General features: G+C 49.2%; 1 protein-coding gene across 1 annotated transcript in view; it reads left to right on the forward strand.

Moving 5' to 3' along the window:
* GRIN2A (glutamate ionotropic receptor NMDA type subunit 2A) overlaps positions 1 to 26,432 on the forward strand; it is a 373,199-nt gene that overhangs the window by 200,918 nt on the left and 145,849 nt on the right. The window contains exon 4 of the mRNA XM_043560552.1: positions 19,435 to 20,027. Coding sequence (XP_043416487.1) covers positions 19,435 to 20,027 — 593 coding nt within the window. The remainder of the gene's footprint in view (positions 1 to 19,434; positions 20,028 to 26,432) is intronic.

Raw genomic sequence — 26,432 nt, forward strand, 5'->3', positions numbered from 1 at the left:
CTGCCCGAGATTCGTGAGCATGATGCATAAGGTGCCGGAACTTTCTGCCCAAAGGCCATGCAGCCTGCTAGGCTTCCTGGCATAGGGAAGTTGGAGGTGGGGAGGGAACCTGAGTTAAGTGTCTTCCTTGGTGCTGTGTGACTTGAGAACCTAATTCACGTTGACCCACCCCGGGCAAGACTCCTTGCCTCATTCAAAACAAACCAGTCAACCAAAACAAAAGCAAAAATTGAATCAGACCCCTCTGTGTGCTGGGGATACAGTGATTAGTAAGACAAAGTAGAACAGATAAAATAAAACATCACACGTGGTGCCTGCCTGTCTGCAGTCAGTGTAAGTTCCAGTGGGGGACAGACGCACGCGCACACACACACACACACACTCACACACTCAGTCTCATGCACTCACTCAAAACAGCCTATAAATAAATGTCAATTAACAGCCACATGACGTGCTATGAAATACAAGAAAGAGCCTTAGGAGGGAGGACGTTGACCTAACCAAGGAGGTCTGGAAGAGCATCTCTTAACAAGTGAGAATTTGGCAATGAAATAAAGGCTGAGTGAAAATGAGAAGGTGCCACCTGAAAGTGGGTTCGTCTCTTGGCAGAAGTGGGGCCAAAAGACACAACCAAGCCAGACCCTGGGATCAGGAAGTGGTTTGCGTGCAACAAATAGGGAGTCTACTGGGGATTTTTCCCCAAACGGTGCCCTCCCCCACAAACAACAAAATTGGGCAAGTTTTAAGCTAAAGATGCATGCACGTTCATGACGGGCTTGGCAAGGGAAGTCTAGAATTGGGGCACAAGTCATCCAGTAAGTTGACAGAGTCCAGGTCCTGATGCATCAAAGTCCCAGGGATCTGGAGGGTCGAAATCCTGGGGTCCTGGTGGATCAAAGTCCTGGGGGCCAGCAAGAATTGGTATCATCAGTTCTCTGGCTCCGTTTGGTCCATTGTTTGCCCAAAGAGGGTTAAATCCTGCAAAAAAAAAATGACTGCAAAATGTGTGTTGGGTCAATCTTTACTTTTGAAACAGCATCGCGAGTTTTATCACTGATTTATTGTCTCTGATATGGTTAGGGCATTTCCTGGCTTGGTAGTCCTGTTTGTTTTTACATTTTTCTGTTCCCTTAAAACCATTAATTCCTGAGGTCCATTTTTCTGCAATTGTAACATATCCCAGGAAGTTCCGCAAGAAATGTGCTCAGGCAAGTAGTGCCAGTCAGGCATCAATCACAAAATGTCTGGAGGTCTAAAACGACTTCTCTTATGCTAAGAAAACTGTGTCTCCTCTTTCTTTCTCCGGAAACCCCTGACCCTCTCTGCTTACAGAGGGAGCTTTCCAAGGGAAATGGAACAGCACGAGCACGAGGGGATGAGGGGTCATCACTGTAGTGCGAGAGGAGAAAGCAAGGCAGCATGTGGTCTGGGACGAGCCTACAAGGTGACAGGACTTGGACCCTGCTGGCACCTACAGGCCACACTGTAGAGCATTTTGACAGTGAGTGGTCAGTGCCAGAGTGGAGGTAAACTCATGGGGCCAGGAGGGTGAAACTCTCTCCTGATTCAGGCAGTAGGCTGTAGGGATTTGAGTGTCCATAGGATCAACACCAAATCCTTCCCCCATCCCGACCAGACAGCCTGCGGGATAAGGATCTCATGATCCCAGGTGAGGGAAACCACATCCCTCCCCACACTCCCGCATCGGAGTGTCGGGAAGGTAGTGTCCCTTAGAGGCAGAAGGCTCATTAAAACCCCAACTCTTTTTTCGTCCCTGTGGTATCTCTGCTTTTCTGATTCGTGGGCTGAAAGCTTCGCCTGGCCAGGGATGAGCAAAACGAAGACAGTTGGGCTCTAATATCAGAACCGTCCAAACTCAGTCTCACGTGAGTTTCAGGAAAGGAGACGCCTTTGCGAGCTGTGAATGAGCCGATTGCCGGACGGCCCCTCGGTGTTCTGTCTGTCTGTCCTGTTCAGACGAGGAGGTGCTGGCAGCCATCAAGGAGACAGCCCCAGAAAGGTGATGTGGTGTGTGCGAGCTGGAACAAGCCGCCGCCTCTGCCCCCGAGGACGTCTGAGAGGTGGTCCCCCTCTGCAGACCTTCCTCGTGCTCTTGGGAGCAGATCCCAGCTAGGTTGTCTGTTTGCCCTGTGAAGAAAGAGGGATGTCCAGAGCGAAGAGCTAAGGAAGGCCGCTCCTTCAGCATCGAAGGTGTATTGCGAGCGTACATTTCGGAATTAAAGAGAATCATTCGGCGTCCTTCTGCATGGAGGAAGCTACTTTCGGACTTTGTCTGTGTTTCCTTGCGTACGTTGCTTTGCCCAGCACAACAGGAAGGGTGTGGAGGACCTGGCGAACGGGAAGAGAGAACAAGGGGTGGGACAGCCGCCTGGCCCCCGTTTGAACCCCATGATCGAGAGGGCTTCTTCTGTCTCAGAATATCTTCGTGTTTGACAAGAAGCATGGTGCACGGTTCAGTTAGGAGGTGTGGGGGTTTCTTCTATGGTCTCCTTCCCTCCTGTGGGTCACTCTGAGGCCTGGCTTCTGTCCCCTCCACTCACGCTCCAGTGAGGCTCTCCCTGCCCCGTGCAGCGTCTCTGTGCTCCCGGACCCTCGAGACACCTGTCACCCTCTCTCAAACTCATGAACCATGAGATCATGACCTGAGCTGAAATCAAGAGTCAGACACTTAACCGACTGAGCCACCCAGGGACCCCCCCCCCACCCCAGCCTCGGACCCTCTTGGCCCCCTGGCTCACTCCCTCACCGAGCTACCACTCTTTGCCTGGCATGGTGCCAGGTGGCAGGGGTGCAACCATGAGGTAGGGAGCAAGGTGTGTCACCTGTTCTCCACATTTCTAAGTGACATTGCCATTCACCCAGCTGGCCCCCTTGAATCCCCCTCTCCTCCACACCCCAGAACCCCCTGCCAGTCCCCTCAGTTGGTTGCCGAAGGCACTGGATGCCACCTGCATCAGACCCCTGGACTCTTTCTCCTCTGCTTTGTCCCCATCACCACTACCCAAGTTCAGGTGTCTCTCCCTGCCCTGAGATTGCTTCGGTGGCCTCTCCGCATGCTCTTTCTGTCTCTGTTATTTTGTACTCAAGCCAGAGCGGTCCTTTCAGACAACAGAAATCTGGTCCCGTCACATCTCTGCTTAAAATTCTGTAAGGATTCTTCTCATCAACCCCAGAAAACCTTAGCTCCTTATCTTCTTTTTCTGCTCCCTTTCTGTGTCTCTCCTCCCCCACCCCTGCCTCCATACTTCTCTCACCTCCCTCCTTCCTTGTTTTCTTCTTCTCTCCTTCTTTTTCTTCTTTGTCTCTCCTTCCCCCACTTTCTCCTTAGCTGACTCCCCCCCCCCATCTCCTTCCAGCAAGGATTTGAGCATCTTCAACTCAGTGCCAAAATATTGTCTACGAAGTTCCCTTATATGACAGACTCGACTACAAATACCTTGGATACATCAACGAGCAAATGATCAGACAAGATATTCCTGACCTCATAGAGCTTATATTCTACCAGGGACAACCAGACAGGAAACAGTAAACATGGTAAGGAAGCCATAGGAGTTATATGGAACGTGAAGGTGTTAAGTGTTTGAAACCAGATCCTATGGTGCTCTACATCTGAGCCAGAAGCACGGGCCTCCCCTTCGGCCCACCTCCCCCCTTGCCCCCCAGCCTCATGCTTCCCCTAGTCCAGGCATTTTTGCTTACGTTTCTTTGGCCCCAAGCTGCTTGCTGTTCTCTGTGCACGCCATATGCTTTATACTTCTGCAGTTTGCACACTGTCCCCTTTGCATGGACACTCTCTATGGGCCTCTCTGGCCTGTGCCCAGTTGCCTTCCATTTGGAAACAGCGAAGGGGTCACCTGCTCTGGACCCTTATGCCCCCTCTCGCTCGGTCAGGTGGACTCCCTCTTTCTGGATCCACCCCTGGTTCCCTGTTCATTCCCGGGTCTTGGCTGTCAGCCCTTCTAGACTGTGGGCCCCCTGAGGATGGGCCGAGCTCTGTGGCTTTGTCACCGAGTGAGTCTAGAAGGCCAGCGAGCTTCCCTCCCCTATCTCTGGTCTCGATTTTCTCATGTATAAAGTGGGAAGAAAGACAGCCATCCACGGGTTTCTCATGGTTGCCACAGGGTTGCAGCAAATACCGAATGCCTGAGGGTGATGTGTTGGGGTGCTCCCTGCCTCAGAGACTCTGAAGAAGGGGTCCCTGCCATGCCCAGCGACTCTGGAGACGACGAACCAGCCTGAGCCTGCAGAGCTCCGCAGCCGACCGGGTCCTGGCCCAACGCCAGCCCTGAGTGTGGCCGGAACTGGAGCCCCCGGGGCTGAGCAGGAACACAAATGGGCCGTCATCGATTGTGTTTTCTTCCTTTCAAACAGTCATTTGGAACCCTTTCCAGAGGCTGCGCGTCACTTTGAATCCACATTGAATTGACATTCAATTTTCCCTTTTATGCCAGTTCTTAGGAAAACACTCAAACCGTCAATTTTTCTGTTAAAACCTCTCTCTTCCCACTCCCTGTTTACCATTTCCTAATGCCTTTTGAGCGCGGGGTTCAATGTGATGGTGAACTCAGGTCACAATGAGTCCATCCTCTTTTTCTGAGTTTCCAGCGGGTCCTGCTTCCTACTCGTTGGGGGAAACAAACGGGCGTAGCCTTTGGATGCGTGCGTCTGCGCACAGAGTGCAAGCGGACGCGTGAGAATGGAGTGTCGTCCTGTTCGAGGGGCCAGTGGCATCCATGTTTGGTCTCCTGGTCTTCAAGAGTATGAGAGATGAGCAAGCTTGATGCTCTTAAAATTCCTGGGTCTGTGTATGTTACGGGAAGCTCCACGTGCTGTTAGCTTTGTGGGGGAAGCGATTAGCACGCAGAATGTTATGTCCTAGTGGAATGGGGCCGATGAGAGGTGGCTAAATCTCTTGGTGTTGGTCTGGGGCTCCTTCTGCTATCTGGAAACATCCCTTTTAGAGGAAGAAGACAGTGAAGGATGATCTTGGGGCGGTATTTGAATATATGTAACAGGCTCCCCTCCCACCCCACCACCCGCCCCGTTTAACCTAGCAAGCAGGTTAAAATTCATAAAGAGGAGGGGTGCCATCGCTCGGTGGTGGGGAGCGAATGCTTTGGGATCGAACAAAATCCAAATTAATGCCCTCGGACGTGAACACTGTCTCCTGCATGTGTTTGTACCAATGGTTAAATGAGACGCCGTGGGGAAGGCGAGGGCTCTGCAATCAACAATCTGGAGACAGCAGCCAGTGTGGGTCAGGCACGATGCTGACGGGCTGTGCACAGGGCTCATCTCATCCACGAGGCGGGTAGGTGGCGGTTGCTTTTCCTGTCTCTCGGCGGAGGAAACGGAGGCTTAACGCTGTTGAGTCAGTTTCTCAAGGCCACAGAGCTGCTATGTGGGAGAGCAGAGGTTTGAACTCAGCTCTGTCTCATCGCCAGATCAGTGTGCCTGCCACCACACCGACTCCCTTCCCGCGACTGCGGGGTCTGCGCTCTCTTGCAAAGCAGTTACAGCCCCCCTGTTACAGCGTGTGAAAGAACGGGAAGGGCCATGCCTGCTCGGTGGCCCCGTCCAGAGAAGGTTGTTGTCATAGCCCACTAAGTTGTAGGCTCCGCAGGGTCGGGGGTGACTGATGAACGCAAGGCTGCTCGGGGACTTTGGGTCTCTGGGGAACAGAGAGGTGGGTGGCAGTGTGCTCTCTGAAAGGACCCCCCGCCCCTAGGAGCTTCTTCCTTCCACCTGGTCCAGCGCCTCAGGCCACCATGAGGTCCAAGGGCTCCCCTTCACTCCAGGGAGGTCCATGAGGTCCAAAGGTCCCCCTTCACTCCAGGGAGGAACCTGGGAGAAGCCTCTCTAGCTTCAGCTTCAGGCTCTGCTTGCTTGCTTCATGGATTTTTTTTTTTTATTACAGTAAAACCCATATAACGTAAGGTTTACCGTGCAATCCTGTTAAAGCGTACAACTCGGTGGCATTAAGTACACGGCCCGTGTGATGCAACTGCCGTCCAATTTCCGGAACTTTTTCATCGCCCCCAAAGGAAACCCAGGGCCCGTCAGCCACGTTTCTCATTTCTGTCTCCGTCCCGGCCCCGGGCAGGCTGCGCGTCCCGCCTCTGCGGTTCGCCTGTTCCGGTCGTGTCGCGCACATGGCGTCACGCGTTTCGCGTCTGGCTTCCTCTGCCGAGGAGAGGTAGCGAGAGGGGCTTGGAAGTGAGGTGTGGACTGGGGAGGGGAGCGAGATGCCCTGTGCTCACGAGAGCCCTGAGCAGTGTGGACGTCGGATCTGTTCCCTGGGTGTGGAGGGGCGGGGCCACCGTTCTGTCTGAACCTGCTGGAGTCCCGAGCTCTGGACAGCAAGTGGCAGGAGTGGAGACACCGAGGGATACGAGCCCAGCCTCCCCCGAAGTTGTGCATTTGTTTCCCGCGTTCAGATTGTCAGAGCTCGGGCAGGAGAGGATTCCTGAGATCCGCCTCCGGCTCCTTCGACTTACGCCCGCGTTCGCGCCACACGCAGGCGGCCACACGTCCCCGGCTCCATCCGCGCCCCTAACTCAGCCGCTGCTTCTCCTACTCCTTCCTTCACTCTGTCATTCATTCATTCATGCCTCCGCTTACTCATACCTTCCGCTAACGCGCTCCGAGCTCCACCAGATACGCGGAGCCGGGCCGGGTGCTGTTGCTGCGGAGATGAATTAGCATGAATCTAGTTGCATGGAGACAGATACTTAAATAGACACTCGGAATACCTGCTGACGAGATCGACGGTAGAGGCCTGGACAGCGTGTTCCGCGAGCGCCGTGGGGGTGGAGAGGGGTGGGGGGAGAGGACAAAAGAGGAGGCGGCCGCTCCACGTGCGGTGGGTGAGCTGGCTCTTTTGTCTGCACTCCGTGGTGCACGGGGCTCTTGCCTGTCGCCAAGTCCTGGGTACCCAGCACCCCTCCAGGTAACCAGAGTCCCACTAGGTCCATTTTACAGATGAAAACGTGGAGGTGCGGAGAGACTCGGCGACTGGCTCCAGCCTGCAGCCGGGCCAGAGAGCAGGAGAGAGGGTGGCCGTGCCCCGTGCAGTCCTTTGTCGCACGGCACACGGGCACGGACACCATCTGGGTGGCAGCCACCACTCCCCTGGTTCCTGGGTGGCTCCAGCTCTCTCCCGGGAGTGGGGACGGTTCACCCTGGGGAAGCCCCTCTTCCTTGGCTTCCCCACGGTAGGTTCTGACTCACGGGCCCCCACCGCCCCAAAGCCCTTTGTCAGGTGAGATACAGGGACTGACAGGCTGTGACACGTGGCTGTCTCACCCGGGGAGGCTGGATGGAAAGAACCCTGTAGCACCACTCCTCCAAGCTCGGTCCATGGACCGGCATCTTCATTGCCACCGTGTGCTGAGTCTGAATCTGCCGTGGAGCAAGATCCCCCAGGGATTCCTGGGCTCATTAAAATAAGTAAGGACCTCTCGATAAGCCTCAACTTCCTCAACTGTAAAATGGGAGCCGAAGCACTTCTCCCGAAAGGTCACTTTGCAGATTAAACGGCTGCAAAGCTCTCTGCTTAGCTTGGCGAGCCATCCTGGTTTGCCCAGCCCTGCGGGGCTTGGGGGTGCTAGGCTCTCAGCGTGAGCCCCGGACGGCTTGTCCACCTGCTGTCAGCTCGGTGCCCGGCACACAGTCAGAGCGGCTGCGGAGTCGTGTGTCCTTACTGGGACATTTAGGAAACACGTGGGGAGGAGCCACAGGAGGGCTCTTCGCGTTTGCATTAATGCCGCACTGGCGGGTGGTAGTGCTGTGGGTTTCCTTGTCGCCAGCCCGGTTGATTCTTTCGCGAGGACAACAACCCCCGTAATCCGAGCTCTCGTGAGTCAAGCTCTTGATGTGCGAGAGCCACACATGCATTATCTCAATCACAACAAGCTCCTTCAAGGAGGGAACAAATTTCCTTCACTTCACGAGCGAGAAAATGGAGCCTCGCAGGTACCCCATATCTTGCCCAGGCCTCTGACGTGAGTAAGAGGAAGGGGCCAAGGCTGAGCCCTCTGTGCCTTCAGTCACGCCTACAGACAGACCCCCAAAGGGAGAGGTAATTACCTCCCGAGGTTCAGCTCTCAGAGCTCTTTGTAGACATTTGTTAGAGAACCAGGGGCATTTTGAAGACATTACTACTCTGATGTTTATGGCCAGGGCCCGCCCCTCACAAGGGTTATGGGAAAGCCTGAAATTCTCCTTTTTCCACAAACAAAGCTGCCTCCTTCAGTCCGGCAGTGGCCCTCTGAGTGTGACAGCCAGAGACGAAAGCTTAACAAACAGGACCTGTTTGTGTGTTCTCCTTGCTGCAACAGCATAGCGACAAGCGATTATTGTTGGTGGCAACTTGTCCTGTCTTTCGTCTGGGTCATGGCAGCGGTGGCTGTCAGAGTCCCCGAGCGGGAGCCAGTCTCGGTGACATATTAAAGGAAAAACAGAAACAAAGGAAGGATGAAGGGCTCACGCAGGGAGGAGGGAGCTGTGTGGGGAGAGGCAGCTGATCCTGGGGAAAAAGCGCAGGTCAGAGACAGGAAGGGTGACAAGCGGAGGGACAGCGTAGTTTTGTAATCCAAGCTCAGAACGAACGCCGTTACTCTCCCACCTTTTTTCCTAGCCAACGTGATGTCAGCAATCATTGTTTGCCAGTGACAGAAAAGCTCATTCAAACGGGCTTAAGCAAAATGAGGTGATTAATTGGGACATGCAATGGCAACGAGGGTGCGATGGCTTCCGGTGTGACCGGAACAAGATGCTCACCAAGCGTATCAGGACTTGGTAACTATCTTTCTGCTTCACCTTTGGCGCTCAAGATGGTGCATGGTGGCCAATGGCTGCCAGAAATCCTGGCTGAGCATCCTTCCAGGTCCAAGTGTAACAATAAGAGAAACGTCTTTGCCCAGTCACTTTTTCCAGAAATCCCAAGAGTCACTCTGATTGGACCTGTTAGGACACATTCCTCCCCCTGAACTGATGGCTGACACTGTGGGGTTTGGATGAGCCAGTGGGTTTGGCTGACGGCTCTCTGTGGAAATTCACTATTAACTGGGAAGGGAAGAAAGGGGATGCTCGGTGGTTGGAATAACAGGTGCCCGTCACGTGTCTCAGAGAGGCTTGTGCTTCTCTAAGAAAACAAACCTGAAAGAAAGGGCTTCTGGTGCATAGAGCAAGGCCGGTAGTTCAGTCACGGTTGGGACTGGGAAAAAAAGAAAAAGAGATGCCCCATACTTGGGTTTATCGGCAGCTCGGAGACCTGACTCAGTGCTCATTGGTCTCTGGTCAGGTAGAATCTCCCTGTGGCTTTCTATGTGAGAGTGGCTGGACCCAGCCTCAGACAATCCGTCATCACGAATGACCCGGTTTAGGAGCCTTGAGTCAGACACTCACCCGCAGGTTGACAGAGCACCGGGTGAAGCCAGTTTGGGCTTTGGCTGTGTCCTTGCACAGAAATAAGAGCCTCGGTCTCAGCAGGTGTCTCTTCTTGGCCAGGCTGCTAACGATCTAGAAAGCAGGGCAGGGTCCCAGAGCAGCAATCATCGTGTGGTTCTGAAGCATGTAGAGGGTGTTGGGCTGTCCCCAACTAGTTGCAGTGGGACTCAAGGAATGCATCTCCCCATGCGTTTGTGTATTCTCTGTGTATTCTCTCCTCTGGCATCGCATCACTTGCTAGAGGAGGAGCCTGGGTCTGGATGACGGACTGGGACTGGGTCTGGAATGCCCAGGCAGACATGGGAGTTCTAGGCACACCATTGGATGTTAGGGTACCAGTTGACTCAACAGTAGATCGTTATGTGCAAACAGTTCTGTGCCTCACTGTACCATCCATGTAGGCTCCTCTCTTGGCACAGCTCAGAATTACAAAGGAAAGAATTGGGCTGCCTCACATGAAACCCCCACACCCCCAGGTCGTCTCCCAGCTTCGCTGCCAGAATGCACCTCCTTGGTGCATTTAGTAGATGAATTGTTTGGAGTGAGACTGACCTGGGAATTAAATCAGACCCCTTACCATGATCTTCAGGACATGTGCTGTGTGATATGGTCTCTGCCTTCTGCCCTCATTCATCTCTCACCTTTCTCTCTCTCTGCCTCGCTCATTAAACTATAGCTGTTTTGATCTTCCTTCTGTTCCCTGAACTTGCCAACCCCCTTCCTACCACATGCTGCTCCTTCTTCTCAGATGGCTTTCCTTACCCCGCCCTGGCCCTCAGCTTTGCCTGGCTGACTCCTGCTTCACATTCTTTTGATCGGCTGCAGCGCGGCGGACCGGCAGATCTAAAGTGGTGTTCCTCTCCACTCCTGAACTGTTACATCATCTGAGTTCCTTGAAGTTATTCTGTGTGTCGATGTCATTCTTTCTCTTCTGTCTGTTCCCTTGAGAATGCAGGGACCTTCACTTTTGGTAGCCTCTTTCCCTAGATTCACTCGCCTGGAACAACGCCTGGCACATAGCTGGAGTTTGTTCAATCCGTTGAATGGATGAAAAGCAATCAATAGATGAATGTTTCTGGAGCAGTGGGTTGCTCAAATGCATAAAGCACTGGTCTCTCTCTTTCTACCCACGGGCAACCTTGCAGATGCAGAATGATGCTTCCAGTTTTATCCCCAAAGTAGCGGCCCAGTGCCCTGAGGGTGTTAAGAGGGACTCGGAAGGACATTGTGCCCTGCCCTTAAAAATTCTAGTCTGAGGAGCCGGGCAAGATGTGTGCCTCCCAGTAACTAGGCAACCACCCACCAGTCAGGGCTGAGGAGTGACGTGTAAAGGCAGAGATGCTGGAAATTCACAAGTGGGAGTGCTAAGGACTCCATGATGGATGTGGGAGTCGTGGCTTGATGGTCAAGGCCGGCATCTTCACCACAGTCATGGCCAACTCAGCCTGACCAAGCCCTTCCTGTGTGCCAAGGGCTTTATGTACATCACCTCACAAAATATGTGCAGCAGCCCTTTGGGGTGGTGACCGTTACCGTCATTTTCCATTTCTTGGATGGGGAAACAGAGGCTTGGGTGGAGGAACTTTCTCGCATTAAGAAGCTGTTCCTGGGGTGCCTGGGTGGCTCAGTTGGTTGGGCGTCCGACTTCAGCTCAGGTCATGATCTCGCAGTTCATGAGTTCGAGCCCCGCGTCGGGCTCTGTGCTGACGGCTCAGAGCCTGGAGCCTGCTTCGGATTCTGTGTCTCCCTCTCTCTCTGCCCCTCCCCCACTCATGCTCTGGCTCTCTCTGTCTCTCAAAAATGAATAAATGTTAAAAAAAAATTTTAAAAAAAAGCTGATCCTGCTCAGGCTGTCCGCAAAGCCCCTGTTCCTCCTACACACCCCCTGTTCCTTGTGGTTTCTCTGTGTAGAAAACATTTCCCCCTTGAGGGCATCATGACACAGTAAAGATGGCTCTGAATTAGGAGGTGAGAGACCCTGGGTCTGTTGCTGAGATCCCACTGATTTATGTGAAACTTGAAGCAAGTCATTAAGATTTTAAAGCCTGTTTCCTCCGCTAGAAGATAGAGGAAGTGGACTCAGAGGTACAAAGTCTTGCTCAACATAAGCATATTCTGGAGAAAATACATGTTTTAGACAAAGATTCTGATCCAGTGGGGGTGGCCCGGAGCCCGGAGATCTGAAGGCCTGAGAAATTCCCCAAGGGAGCACAGCTACAAGGTTGGATACCAGACTGAGATTAGCGTCTTCAACCCTGCCTGCACATTACATTCGCCCAGGGAATTAAAAAATCCCAGACCCTATCCCAGACCCTATCCCGGACCAAGTCAGTTGGCATCTTTAGGTGTGGGGCTGGTGGGGGTGGAAGAGCACTAGCTTTGAGATGTGGCTTGCGTGCCTGAGAAGCCATAGTTAATTTTATTCAGTTCTTGTAAAGTAAGGCTGAATTCTCACCTGCAGCCAGTAGGTGCTATACTGGAAGCCCAGGCTAGGAAGAGGTTGAAGACTTGGTCATTCTAGGAGGGTCCATTCCTTCCTCCATCCCCAACCATAGAGCTCATCTTAGAATTTATCTTATGTGTTCCTCATTTCCTGCAGCCCAGTGTGAGAGCCTAGTGCACAGTCTCTGAGTTAAGATTGGAGTGTCTGTCCTGGTCTTCAACCCAGAGCCCAGCAGCCACCCTAGTTGGGAACCCACCAGTCACCAGACACTTGAGATTCAACTTCTCATTTGAAGAGAGAAGGAGAGAACAGAGAACGGTGGTGTTGGGTCATTTTAGAAGAATCATGGTGGATTGGCTTCTGGGAGAAGCAAAATGGGGGACAGAATGGAAATGATGAAATGGTGCGATGAGCACAGGTTGCTGATGGAGGAGTTCTGTGTTGGTGGGTGATGGGGCGAATGTGCTTTTGGGAAATGATAGCCAGAGGGAGGAAGATTTCCTTTGGTTTTCCTTCCGAGCACGCATTCGTTATCTTCATTAGCTCACTCAGCGATTCGTCTTGTCACGTGCTTATAGGGTACCCGACCTTACTTGGGGTACTCAGATGGATGCTAAGCCCCAGACCTTGAGTCCAAACTGTGATGGGGCTGTGTGTGTTTTTATTTTATCCTGAAGGTTGTGAGAGCTGCTGAAAAAAATTTAAGCAGGAGGACATCATGCTCCAGTTTGAACTTTATAAAAAGTAACTAGAGCAGCAGTGTGGAAGGTGGGTGGGAGAGGGACAGGACTGGGATAGGGACTCCACACAGGAGGTTCTTGCTGTTGTTTGAGAGAGAACCACCGTGGGACTGGAACATGAGCACGTGTAATAGGGAGAGGAAAACGAAATAAACCTGTGGGGTGATAAAGAAATAATGGATGCCTCTAGCTTGAATGGTGGTTACCTGTTGTACTAAATGTGGGAAGAGATCCCTCCTATCCTGAAAGGAAAAAAATGAGGGATAAAACACAAATCACGAAACAGTTCAATAGGTAGAGGTTGCTTGGAATGAAATTTTGTGTTTGTGAATCATGAAGCTGATGTGTTTTGGGAAATGGTACCCGGGTATGGTTTCCTCTCTTAGCCCCAGTCTTCTGCACCAACTGATTGCCAGTCGATGTGAGATCATTGGCAATGGTTTTCCATTTCTGGGGCATTTTCTTTTCTAGTTGGATGCCTCAAAAATGATTAAGTGGTGGTTATTTACACCCCCCCCCCACTCTTCTGTTTCCTATTCTGCACACCTGAAATCAGGGTGTCCTAGTAGCTAAGCATCCAAATTCTCCATTCAGACTGCCTGGTCTTGAATCCTGGCCCTGCCATGTACCAGCTGTATGAGTTTACGCAAGTTACTTTTCTCTCAACCTGAGTTTTAAAAATCTGTAATACAGGGATAATATTAAGACGTTTTACTACATGCTACGTTGTCCTACATATTGCATATGCCCAGTAAAGGTTAGCTGTGATGTTGGCCATGATGATGGTAATTCGGGTAAGGAGGAGAGGGAGATGGATAGATGATGTGATGATGGATGATGATGGTGGTGATGGTGGATTATGATGATGATGGTGATGATAGACGGTGGTGGTGGTGATGGAAGAGGAAGAGGAAGAGGAAGAGGAGAATGGCTGATGATGGGATAGAGATCCTCCAGTGGGACAGAGCTTATATGTATGTGAGAGTGCTACTCTTCTGAATCCTCAGGCTTATCACGTCTGGTGCCTTTACAGAAATAAAATATATTTAAAAGCTCAGCCCATACACAGTAAGAGTGGCAGAAAACACATCAAGGCTCACCAGGACAGTCCTCTACCAAGAGAAAGAAAATCCCCAAGGTGTCCCTCTGAATGTTTGCTGGATCACCTACATCATTATATTTTGTTTGTTCTGGTACCCAAAGGAAAATAAGCTATGGAAATGTGTGCACCGTTGACAACAGGTGACCAGTTCTCTCATGCCTCCTAGGAATGAACTTCCTGCTCATTTATTTCCTCTCCAAATATATATTGAGCCCCTGCTATGTGTCAAACATTGTTCTAGGCTTTGACGATACTAACTTGGATACTACTCATGCTGCCATTGAGATGAGACCAAGGAAAACAAACCATTGGGGTTCATATACTCAGACCACAGAAATTCAGTTTCATTTGGACTGGCATGGGGCAGAAGCAGTGGTTTTTTGTTTGTTTGTTTTTTTGTAACTCTTAGGTGATTTTCCTATGCAGCCAGGAGTGAGAGCCACTGGTGTGTGTAAGGGAACTTTGAATGACATCTTGCAGTAACAAAGCTGTTGTCAGCATGGCACCATGTGGATTTGAGGGAAGTCACTTAACCTCTCTTCCTGTGTCTTAATGAGAAACGCCATCCGTGAGGGTTATAGCCACTTACAATACCTCATCCCTTGGGTTGTTAGAATCGAACAGCCTTTGTGAGTGGGTAACTGAAATGAAAGTTGGTGTTAGACTCCTATTAAACATCATGCCTTGATACCCACGGTAGTCAGGTCTTCCCCTGAGCACTCAGCAAGCTCTGGAACATTCTAGAACATTAGATCAGGAACTCTCATCTACCACACCCCCTGCCTCCCTCGCTCTGTGTTTAAAACAGTTTGTTCTGTCTTCAGCAGAGCAGTGAGCCCGGGGAGAGAACTGCTTTCGCTTCAGAACCAAAGTGGGTGTCTGAAATCTGTTCCTCTCCCCCCGCTGCACACTGCCGAGGAAGCCGGTGCCAGAGGTGGTCAGAGACGGATCTGTAGAATCCGAAAAGGACAGGCTGAGTGATGGCAGGAGGTGGTAGGAACAGGAGAGACAGCCTCTGCCGTTCAGGTAGGCAGCGGGAAGAACGTTCAGGGCCTTGAAAAAGAGGGCAGCATTTGGCATATCAGATGCCAGGCCCTGGGAGTGTGGCCAAATTCCTCCATCACCTCCTGCCAATCCATAAAAATACCTTTGAAAAATCCAGAGCCGAACGTGAGCCTCTTCAGTGTCTCGCTGTGCAGTTCTATCTGGCAAATAACTTCTCGCTTACGTTCCTCCAAAAGGTATAGAGTGCCTTTGGTCCATAACGTGTTCCGGAGTTTCAGATGCCAGTGGAAACCATAGTGGTGTAGGGTAACTGTGGGAGGTCTATGAAGGACATGAGTGATGGTTTCTCTCCAAAGCATGATTCATCACCGTGAGGAAAGACAGTTCCTTCTCTTCATGCAGCCTCCTTGGGCTCAGAATGAGTGGGCTGGTTTGCGGAGGGGAGGGGCAATGTGAAGCGAGCATGTCAGTAGATCCGGACACACCAGTTTCTGAAATAGGATCCGGTCCCCTTAGGTCTCTGGCACAGTCCATGTTGTCTAGAGCACTGAGGACGATGGAGAGGAGTCCCCAGCCTATTGCGGGCAGCCATAGATGAGTCTGTCAGCCTGCCAGTTCAGCCCTTTTTCATTCTTCATGGCAGCCCCCAGCCCCACCCTGGGACGGTGCTTATTATACCCACTTTATAGGCAAAGAAACTCGGATTGCAGAAAGTTTCAGAATCTACCCACGGTCACACGGTTGGTTAACGCAGAGCTGAGACTTGAATTCAAGTCCATCAAACCCGGGGGCCCATACTATTTCAGCTATAGAGTTTGACTGTTGTGCATAAAGGGGTAGGCTGGAGGGTCTGTACTTAATGTGATGAAGGGTCTAGGGGAGCCATTGATGACCATAGAGGAGACAAGTGGCACGATTAAAGCAGCGTTTAGGCATTTCAATCAGGCAGTCATGAATGCGGTGAATTGTTGGGATGTCCAAGTCCAGAGTGGGAAGTGGGTAGCATAAGCCCCTGATGTGAAATACCAAGAGTCCTGACCCACGGGGAGAATAATAGTGACATCTATTTGTTGAGCACTTGACATGTGATGGCTATTGCGCTGGAAGCTTTTATACAAGGAGGTCATTTAATCCTTGCAGCTCAATGGGGAAGTGCTGTTGTCACCAACAGCGTGGTGCAGGGGTGAAAAGCTTGCACCCAAAGCAGGCAAGCCCGATTCAGTGCCTGTATGACCCTGCAGGACTCCCTCTACTTCTGAGTCTTTCTTCATTTGTACGATGGGCATAATACCATTACCAGTTTAGGAAGGTGGTTGGGGCTAGGATTAAATGAGATACTGCATTGAAAGTGTTGAGCCACGTGACTCTCATAGGCTAAGTCGTTCTGGCACGTTAAGTGGTATAATTATTGGCATTGCCACACCCATTATACAGATGTGGAAACTGAGGCTTGGAAAGGTGAAGTGATTTTTCCCAAGGTTACAATTAGAATTGGTGCCGGAACAGCGTGACCCCGGAAGTTAGACTGTTTTCCGTACTGGGGTGAAGACGTTAATGGGGATCAGAAGAGGGTAACAGGAGAGATTCAGCTTGGACTAAAGCACCACAGGACCAGGGACCGGGGACGCCACAGGCAAAGGAGCCCTCACGTATTTTTACACAGACGGCTATGCCAGACAAGCTCCCGGCTAATAGACTGCTGTCCTATAATCTCTCTCTTTCATGAAGTTCACAAGGCAGCCATACCCTCCTCTCTACATGGAGAGCCAGATGAGGCTGCATTTGCCCACAGCGCATGGAGCAGGGGTGCTGGTGCAACCCCAGCACCACTGGCACCCCATCTAGCAGGTTGGATCTCCACCTCTCCACCAGTACCGGTTATCCCTAGGAAGTGTGTGTGTACATACGGATCGTCTCAGAGATCCTTTTTACTGGGTTTCAGCCATGCTCTTAGCATATGCCCTCCTGAGATCTTTCTCCATTCCTCGTGTGCTCACAGGAAGGTGCTGATCTCACTGCCTTGTGCAGTCATAGTGTAACCCTGCTGACCAGCGTCCTTGGAGCATCTTGGTTCCATGGGAATTATTACATACCCTTTGTAATTAAGTTTGGGACTTCCCAGTCCCCTCCCAGGAAACACTTGGCAGTGCTAAGTTTGGTGGCTATAACTGCCTTGGGACTTCACTTCTGTGTCTTCTTTTGGTTCTTTATGTTGTCGCTGTCTTTGATATTTAATGAGGTTCCCTGGACAGCTGTTGAGCCTTGTAGGACTTCTCGATTCCTCTTCTGATCAATGAAGGTCACCCTCCACTAATTTCAGACATTGGATGGAGGAGTAGTAGGTTGGTGGTGTTGAAAGATTTTAATTTCTGGGCGTGACATTGAAGAGTAAAAAAATGCAAAAGCTCCGACGTGGACTTCTCCCGTCTGGCATTATGTTTAAACCAAGGACATTCCTCTTAGACTCCATTCACACTGTCATCTACTCATGCATTCCTTCATCCTCCATTTACTGATGGGTCATGTGCCAAGTCTTCCACTGGGTGCTGGGGACAGAGAGATGAGGACACAGCAGAATCTCTGCCCTTGAGCCATTCAGTCTTGTCGAAGCAAGATTTAAGACGTTTAATCAATCCACGAACATTGGATTTCTCCAAAAGCTACTGTAGGGAAAAAGATAATTATCCAAAGTCTTTAAATCTGTTACCCACTTTAATTGATTTAATGAGGTAAAATTCATAAAACTGTACTGTTAGAAGGAGCCCAGAGGCATTTATTCCTGTGTTTTTTCTCTCTGCCTTCAGGCCACATTGCACTTGAATTATCCCCCAAACTCATGCATTTTAGAAAAGGGAAGTATTTCGAAGAACTATGTAGCTTTTGGCCCGTTCAGATAAAACTTTCTATTCTGTGGGCACCCAGGGGGAAAACTCTGCAGACTTCTTAAAGGAGTGCCATGCACAGCTACAAGGTATTGTTTGGAAAGACGAATGGAATCATCCACTCTTAATACACTCACACATGCACACACACACACACACACACACACGCACTGGAACCCCTGTATTCATAGTTTTGAGGTTAATGCGTATGGTAACTACAGAATGGAAAATGAAAACATGGCTGCAGTATAATAAGGACCCCTTGAGAATCCTTTTAGTTCCCTGGGGTGGGGGAGGGGGAGGAATCTATCTCAGCACTTGTCAAATTGTGTTTTGCTGTGACACACAGGCATACCTTCTGTTTAGCTGGCATCTTTGTGCCAGGCCAGCCAGTCAACAGCATGGTTTCAGCATCTGCTATCTGTAGATCTTCAATGATCCCAAGAAAGTCGTGGCTGTGTTTTGGAAAGGGGGCTGGCCGTGGAACCAGAACCTGAGTTCATTTTGAGCCTCATTTCCCCCTGCCAGTAACACCACCTTCCTAGGATCTCATGGGGGATTTAACGAGTTAAGAGGCATGAAGGTGGTTTGTAAATGACATAACCATAGGCATCGCCTGCCTTTTCTAAATGGAAGTATGTTCTCATGATCAGATCATGACTTGGGGAGATGCTAGGTCTATTAAGGGGCCCTTTAACCCAACACAAATGGCCATGTCACTTTCCAGAGTAAGAGCATCCAGCAGCTCCCTCTTATGCTTGAATAAGGTCTCAGCCTCTGAACATATCCCTGAAGCCACACATGATGGGATTTCTGCCAAGCCTTTTCACCATCATCTCATCTCCCTCCTACGTCATGAGCCATAATGATTTATCTCCAGCTCTTAGAATAGCCAAGGTGTATCTGCAGGTCTCTGCTGACTCTAATGCCCACTCATTTCCCCTCTTCTTCACCCCGATACTCCTTCGGCATCTCCTTGTGCCTCTCTCAGCCTCTAGTCCCTAGAAATTGTTCTTCCTCAAATTCCCGCCACATGTACAAAGGCAGAGACCCTGTCTTTGTCTGTCTTATATATCATTGTTTCCCCAAGTTCTAAAATGGTGTTGCTGCATAGTTAGGTAAGTGTTCAGCAGATACTTGCTGATTCACATAGACATCCAGATAGATGTCCACCTAGCATTTATTATACTTTATATTACATAGGAGTCTAGAGTCCACATGACAGAAATCCTACTCAAAGTGGCTCAGGTGAACTTGGGGACTTGTTGGTTCACACAGCCAACAGGTCTAGAGTGAAAGTCTTTAGGCATAGCAGACTCCAGGTGCTCCAAGTATGTCATCAGGACTGTGTCTCTGTGTCCTGATGTTGTCTCCCCTGAATTCATTTTACAGTCCAGAGCCTGGGGCCAGATAGAGTTCATTGTGTTGAAGCCACATGGGCCCAAAGGTGGGGGTGGGGGGCAGGTTGTGGAATGAACTAGAGGAAAATGAGCTGGAACAAATAACAGATGTCCTTCAGGCACCAGACTGTGGGCTCCCCAGTTCAGGGTCTCTGTCCTCTGTGTATTCCCGGCATCTGTTCCCAAGTGTGGCATATAGTAGGTGCTCAAGAATGTTTGGGGATGAATACGTGTGTGATATGTTTTCCCTCCCTTCTAAGAAGGCATTTTTAAAGCCTATAAAGACAGATGGTTATATATAATCCACCTTCTGCCTCATCCTCTGTTTTGCTTTTTCTTTTTCTTTCTTTCTTTCTTTCTTTCTTTTTTTTTTTTTTAAACCTGTTGGCAGGATCCGACGTCAACCTTCTTCCAATTTGGAGCGTCCATCCAGCAGCAAGCCACGGTCATGCTGAAGATCATGCAGGATTACGACTGGCATGTCTTCTCCTTGGTGACCACCATCTTCCCTGGCTACAGGGACTTTATCAGCTTCATCAAGACCACAGTGGACAACAGCTTTGTGGGCTGGGACATGCAGAACGTGATCACCCTGGATACTTCCTTCGAGGATGCAAAGACGCAAGTCCAGTTGAAGAAGATCCACTCTTCCGTCATCCTGCTCTACTGTTCCAAAGATGAGGCCGTTCTCATCCTGAGTGAGGCCCGCTCCCTGGGCCTCACTGGATATGATTTCTTCTGGATTGTCCCCAGCTTGGTTTCTGGGAACACGGAGCTCATCCCCAAAGAGTTTCCATCAGGACTCATTTCAGTCTCCTACGACGACTGGGACTACAGCCTGGAGGCACGAGTGAGGGACGGCCTGGGAATCCTAACCACTGCCGCATATTCCATGTTGGAGAAGTTCTCCTATATCCCTGAGGCCAAGGCCAGCTGCTACGGGCAGACGGAGAAGCCGGAGGCCCCACCACACACCCTGCACCAGTAAGAGGGCCGTCTTTGCTTGTGTCCCAGAATGGGACCAGTGTTTTGTTGTTTGTTTGCTTCTTTGGTTGTTGAAATACTCAGAGCAACACATACGTACTTGCTGCTGGAAATGTGCGCTGACGGTAGGGAGTGTTGTGCGTGCGCTTACGGGACTTGCTTTGTTCCATGATCTTAGTCTCTCCTCCCCTCACCCCCCGGCTCATCTTTCATTTTTAAGTTCCATCATGCTTCGTTCTCTGCAACCTTCTGTTTTTACTCAATGATACACCTTGGAAACCTACATACGAGACCTGTCTCCATATCTATCTACGTATCTCTCGATCTATCCATTTTCTATCTATAACTGTATCTCCAGCGTGCATGTGTGTGTACATATGCATGTATTTTTATATATAGATATATACACATATATGAATATATGTACAAAGATGTATATATATACACACATACATATGTATGAATATATGCAGATACATATGTGGGTGTCGATATACATACATATGGGTGTGTGTGTGTATTCTTTCAAACCTGTGCACATTACCTCTCTCAATAGAGATACACCATGGTTTGTTTATACAGTCTCCATAATGATAGAAATTCAGGTTGTTTCTGATTTTTCTTTTTCCATCACAAACTAAACCACAGGGATCGCCCTCCCACATGTCTCTGTGCACATGTGTCAGGGTTTCTCCAGGGCGGATTCTCAGGAGTAGAACTCTGGGGTCACAGAGCACACGCATTTAAAAATTGAAGTGTCTGTTGCCAGTTTGTCCCACAAAGTAACTCTACCAATTTATATCCACGCAAGCAGTTTGTGAAGTCACCAGGCTTCCCACATCCCCACCAACATGTCACAGTTTGGGAAAACTGCCCACGCTGGGTGTTCCATCCTCTGTTTGAGTCTGTGTCTGAATTTCTTCCCTTCTTGTGTCCTATTTTTGTAGGTCATTGGAAATCTTGGCAGATACTGCTTTCGAAGCCTCATTGTATTCCATCACATGGATGTATCCTAATGTATTCAACCACTCGCATCTTGGTGGACGTTTAAGTTCGGTGTTTCTCAGGAGTGTCATTGTTCCTTGTGACCCATCATTATGGCTTGGCTGTTGACATTTAGAATGATCACCCCTGCACCCATATTGCATGCTTTTGCCTGACGTCTGGTGATTTAATCCACTCTCCTTCTGTACGTAATGCGTGGTGTAGTTCTGTGGTTAAGGGCCTGGACTCCAGGCCTCGATTTATCAGGGTTCAAATCTTGTCTGGCCCACTTTCTGTTTGCCTCAGATAACCATTTTACCTTTCCACGCCTCAGTTGTTCATTGCCAAGTGGTGATGGTAGCATTGCTTTCTAGGGGGTGCTCGTCAAATTTGAGCGTGCATCCGAATCACCAGGAGGGCTTGTTAAACCACAGATTTCTGGGCTCCACACTCAGTCTGTAATTCAGTAGCTCCGGGGGCCACGGGAGGTGGGGGGACAGAATTTGCAATTGTAGCAGGTTCCTCGGTGCTGCTGATAGTGCTGGTCTGGGGACCATGCACTGAGAACCAATGTTCCATGGATTGTCCTGAGTATGAAATGAGGCGATGCGTGAAAAGTACTGCTTAGCGCCGTGCCTGGCCCCCAGTGATTACTGACTACCTGTCAGAATGACCAGTGACGTTGTTTTTGGTCATTAGAAATGACAGTAGGCAGACTAGGTAGGTTTATTACCAGCAGAGTAACACGTCACTCCAAAGTGACTCTGGGAGATTTTAGGACCTTGAATCTGCTACAGTGCAGGGATTATCTCTGAGTCCAGAGGTGTGCACGTGTGGAAAGATTATACATCTTTAAAATTGGTATACACAGGGGCGCCTGGGTGGCTCAGTCGGTTAAGCATCCGACTTCGGTTCAGGGCATGATCTCACAGTCTGTGAGTTCGAGCCCCGTGTTGGGCTCTGTGCTGACAGCTCAGAGCCTGGAGCCTGCTTCAGACTCTGTGTCTCCCTCTCTCTCTCTGTCCCTCCCCTGCTCATGCTCTGTCTCTCTCTGTCTCAAAAAAATAAAAACATTAAAAAAATTAAAAAAAAAATAAAATTGGTATACACATGGAAAATAAACTCTTGAATTAAGAAATTGTGGTCCTTCAGAATTTCCCCTTCCCCTCTGATTCTCTCTTTAGCCATCCTGTTTCTCCATTACCGCTTTGAGCGTTTGGAAGAATTGCCTAAAGATCAGGAGGGAACTCCGGGAAATGAGTATGAGGCCTGGAAGCCTCTTACAGAGGCAGGATTTCTGCCAGCGCAAACACGAGGGCTGGGCTAATGAGTACTCACTTCCCATCAAAAATGCCCTGCAGCTGGAATATTCAGCAGTGTATAATTTTGATGAAAACATAACTCAATTTTAGGGCAATTGAAATATAATGTATACAGGAAAAGGAATTGGAGAAGGATAATTGTCAAGACATACAGAGCTCCTTCGAGTGACCATCCTGAATTCTGTTCCTAAAAAAAAAAAAAAAAAAACCCACTGCTGTGAAATGCTGTCATGCTGTTTCTAGGAGTTATGTTTTGAATGCAGCAATTTTTGTAGATGGTGCTTCAGCCCCAGAGTAGTCATGGATCAAGTGTGGTAAGCCGTCATCCACTGCCTGGTGTTTAATGAAACCTCTCTCCTTCCGTGGACCGCTGGCGATGCTCGCCATGTGTGTGAGGCTGGAATGCAGTGCAAGCAGTGGCTTCTTACTATACTTGCCCACTGTCACGGTGTTTCTTAAACTCATCCAGGCCAGAGGAGCAGTTTGCCAGGCAAGGGAAGGGCTGGGAGCTGGAGAAAGCCCCCAAATGGCAGTTTTTCAGAAACGCATTAAGGACACCATTCTCTTCTCCTCTATCAGTCATTCCTTCCTTCCAGTGGAACCCATGCTAGCCCCCAAAATACACACAGGAATGAAGACATAACTTCCGTCCTCAAAGAACGTACAGTGTGCTGAAGAAGGAGGTTTGCATTGCGACAGACTCAGGTAACAAGGGCTTTTTTAAAAATATGAGGGAAGAACAAAAAGCTAGTACAGAGTCTGATGAAACACCCACCCCAATATGTCACATTGGTTTCAAATTTTTAAAAGAAATACACATTACCGACCACGTAGCAGTCCTGATATACCTCTCCCGAGTCCCACTTTCTTCCTTTTCTCTCCCTGGGAGGGAAAAACACTGCCATGAACTTGGTGGGAATCCAGATCTGTGTGCATGTTTTTACTTTTAGTACAGACGTCTCTGCAACCTCAGACCCAAGGCACAGTTCTTTCTAATGCACATGAGTGGTGTTTGATATGTTCCAGTTTCCTTTACGTCAACCTTGTGGTTCAAGATGCATCTCTGAGGACCCGTGTCCTTCTAGCATATTCATCTTAGGTGCTGTCTTGCGTTCTGTTGTGCATGTAACTATTGCATTGTTTGTTTAACCATCCCCCTCGGATGGACATTTAGGTTGGTAACGTAAGGGATCCTCAGTGTCTGTAGTCGAGTTGGAATCCCAGGACTCTCCAGTTCAGGGTTCCGCAAAGCATCCAGTCACCAAGTAGGTGTCATTATTCCCACCACGTAGTCAGGAGGATGCAATAACTTGGAAGAAGTTCGGATAAACTCACATGGATGGCTGTCGTGCTACATTGATGTGGGGATCTGGGGTCCCTCTTTGGTTGAGTGTGCCATCTTGGAACCAGTTACACATGTCCCTGTGTGGTCTTCAGGGATGTGACTTGTAATCTCCTACCCAGAGCTTGCGTTATTAGGACACTGTAACCATGACTTCTTGTTACGTGGGACCTGGTAGAAAAGACTGCTTGCTCAGGATGACATGTTAATGATCTTGCCGTGGACCTGTTTCTGTCCCTGGGATTTCAGGGGGAAAAAAGGTGGGGGAAAGGGGGAAATGTTCTTTATGTTTAATATTCCTGGTTTTACAGAAGGCACTTTGAAAAGAGCAGTCAGCATTTTATAAAGTTCAAAAATAGCTCAGCCATGTTATGTAACCTCCTCCTTGCTACTGCAAAGTTATTAAACATCTGTCCCTTCACCAAGCACAGAGCACGTCACTGGTAATTCCTGGAGCTGTGAAGGTAGAACATTACCTGTTCTGCTGGTGTGGAACCGAGGGTGTTCTGTCCAGTCCTGTCCCAAGAGTCCGTCCAGGCCTCTGGTGGATAGGGCCCTCTGGGAGGCAGTGTGGCCTCAGGGTGAAAAGTCTGGCACCAAAGCCTGGGTTTGAATCCCAGATTAGAACTCTTCTAGATCGAAGGCTTTGGACAAGTCCCTTAATTCCTCCAAGGCTGCCTCCTGAGACATAACATGGGGACAAGAGAAGTATTTGCCTCTTAGCCCAGAGCCTGACATATGGACTGCAATCTATACGTCATTACTATTATAATATAACTTGTAGATACAGAACAGGTAGTGGAACAGATGGGTCTGTATGCCACAGTCCACAGGATTGCCACTGATTCATTCCCCACGGGGCATTTAGTCCCTCTGTATGCTAGACACCAATTATCCCTGGATGGCGAGACAGAGAAAGCCCCCATATAAATATTGGGTCAGGCAGTGTTCAGTGTTGCCATTTGTGACTTGTCTTTGAGGCCTAAGGGGCAGTGCAATATCTCATAGCGGAGGCTCGTCTCACTAGGTTGGAGGTACAGGAGGAAAGGGATGTCCTTCTGGGGAATCATAACACCTAAGGAGAAGTAGATTGGGGTTGAGATGGCTCAATGTTTGCTGACATTTCCCAAACATCTTTCTGGTAGCTTTGCTTTTTTTTTTTAATTTTTTTAATGTTTATTTTATTTTTGGTGGGGGGAAGGGGCAGAGTGAGAGAGGGGAACACAGAATCCAAAGCAGGCTCCAGGCTCTGAACTGTTACAACAGAGCCCAATGCGGGGCTTGAACTCAGGAACCGTGAGATCATGACCTGAGCCAAAGTCGGACGCTTAACTGACTGAGCCACCCAGGCACCCCAAAAAGTGGATTCTTTTTAGACCTAAACTCTCTTGCTAAAGGCTTACCCTGGGAGGAGCATGGCCAGTGGGAAGAAGGCAGTTCGGTACAGAGAAAAGTCCATATGGCCAGGTTTGGAATTAGCCACGTACTGCTTACCAAGTTTAAGTTACTAACCATGATAAACCCATAATTTTTTCTAAAATGCACACACACACGTGTGTGTGTGTGTGTGTGTGTGTGTGTGTGTGTGTGTAGGGGGGTAGTCATCTTATTGTACCAAAATTAAGTGAAAGCATATATGTTGAAACACAAGCCTGGCTGGTAGGAGGCATTTCAAAAATTACTGTTGTTATTATTATTGTGGTGATGATTGTCATTATTGTTTCTATAATTATACTTATTAGACTGCAAGCTATTTACAGGCAGGGAAGTGAGGAATAGATTTCTACCTTGCTTTTTAATGACTGAATTATGACTGTACATCCCGTGGCTTCCATTTTAGTTAAGGAAGCAGGATGTGGACAAGTGTCGTGGAGGTCAGAAGTGTTCAAGTAGATCTTTAGCCCAGATGAGTGGGGAAAGAACATCTTCTCCCAGGAGAGTTAATGGATTCCTATTGAAGAGAAGTTATTTGACTTTAATTGACGATATCTGGCTTGAGCACTTACGTGTTTTAAATTAACTTCGTGATTTATCAGGCTTCTGCTTTAAGAAGCAACGACATTGGGGCGTCTCAGTGGCTCAGTCAGTTAAGCATCGGACTCTTGATCTTGGCTCAGGTCATGGTCTCATGGTTCGTGAGTTTGAGCCCCACACGGGGCTCTGTACAGATGGTATGGAGCCTGGTTTTCTCTGCTTCGCTCAGCCCCTTCCCAGCTTGTGCTCTCTCTCTTTGTCAAAATAAACAAACAAGCAAACAAAAAATTTAAACGAAAAGAAGCAATAATGTTGTAAATTATGACCCTGACAGAAAACGAAATGGAAGGAAGATCTATATGTGTGAGCTTAATTCATTTCCAAGTTACTTTGGTACTTTTATCTTTTTAAAAATTTTTAAATGTTTAATTATTTTTGAAAGAGGGAGAGAGAGAGAAGGAGACACAGAATCTGAAGCAGGCTCCATGCTCTGAGCTGTCAGCACAGAGCCCAACGCGGGGCTCGAATGTACAAACTGCAAGATCATGACCTGAGCCGAAGTTGGACACTTAACCGACTGAGCCACCCAGCCCCCCCTCCTTGATACTTTTTCAGTCTTCATTTCTAAAATAACCACAGGAAAAGTTCCTGGCTTAATGACCCATTAACAGACTGCACTAAGCTGGGCTGCCTTTTTGTTTTTTTTGTTTGTTAGTTTGTTTTTAAGAAGTCAGAATTAACTCTGTTGGTTTCTTTTTTTATTGCCAATAAAAGAGCCTACTC

The sequence above is a fragment of the Prionailurus bengalensis genome, chromosome E3, assembly GCF_016509475.1.
Source record: "Prionailurus bengalensis isolate Pbe53 chromosome E3, Fcat_Pben_1.1_paternal_pri, whole genome shotgun sequence".
NCBI classification, from domain to species: domain Eukaryota; kingdom Metazoa; phylum Chordata; class Mammalia; order Carnivora; family Felidae; genus Prionailurus; species Prionailurus bengalensis.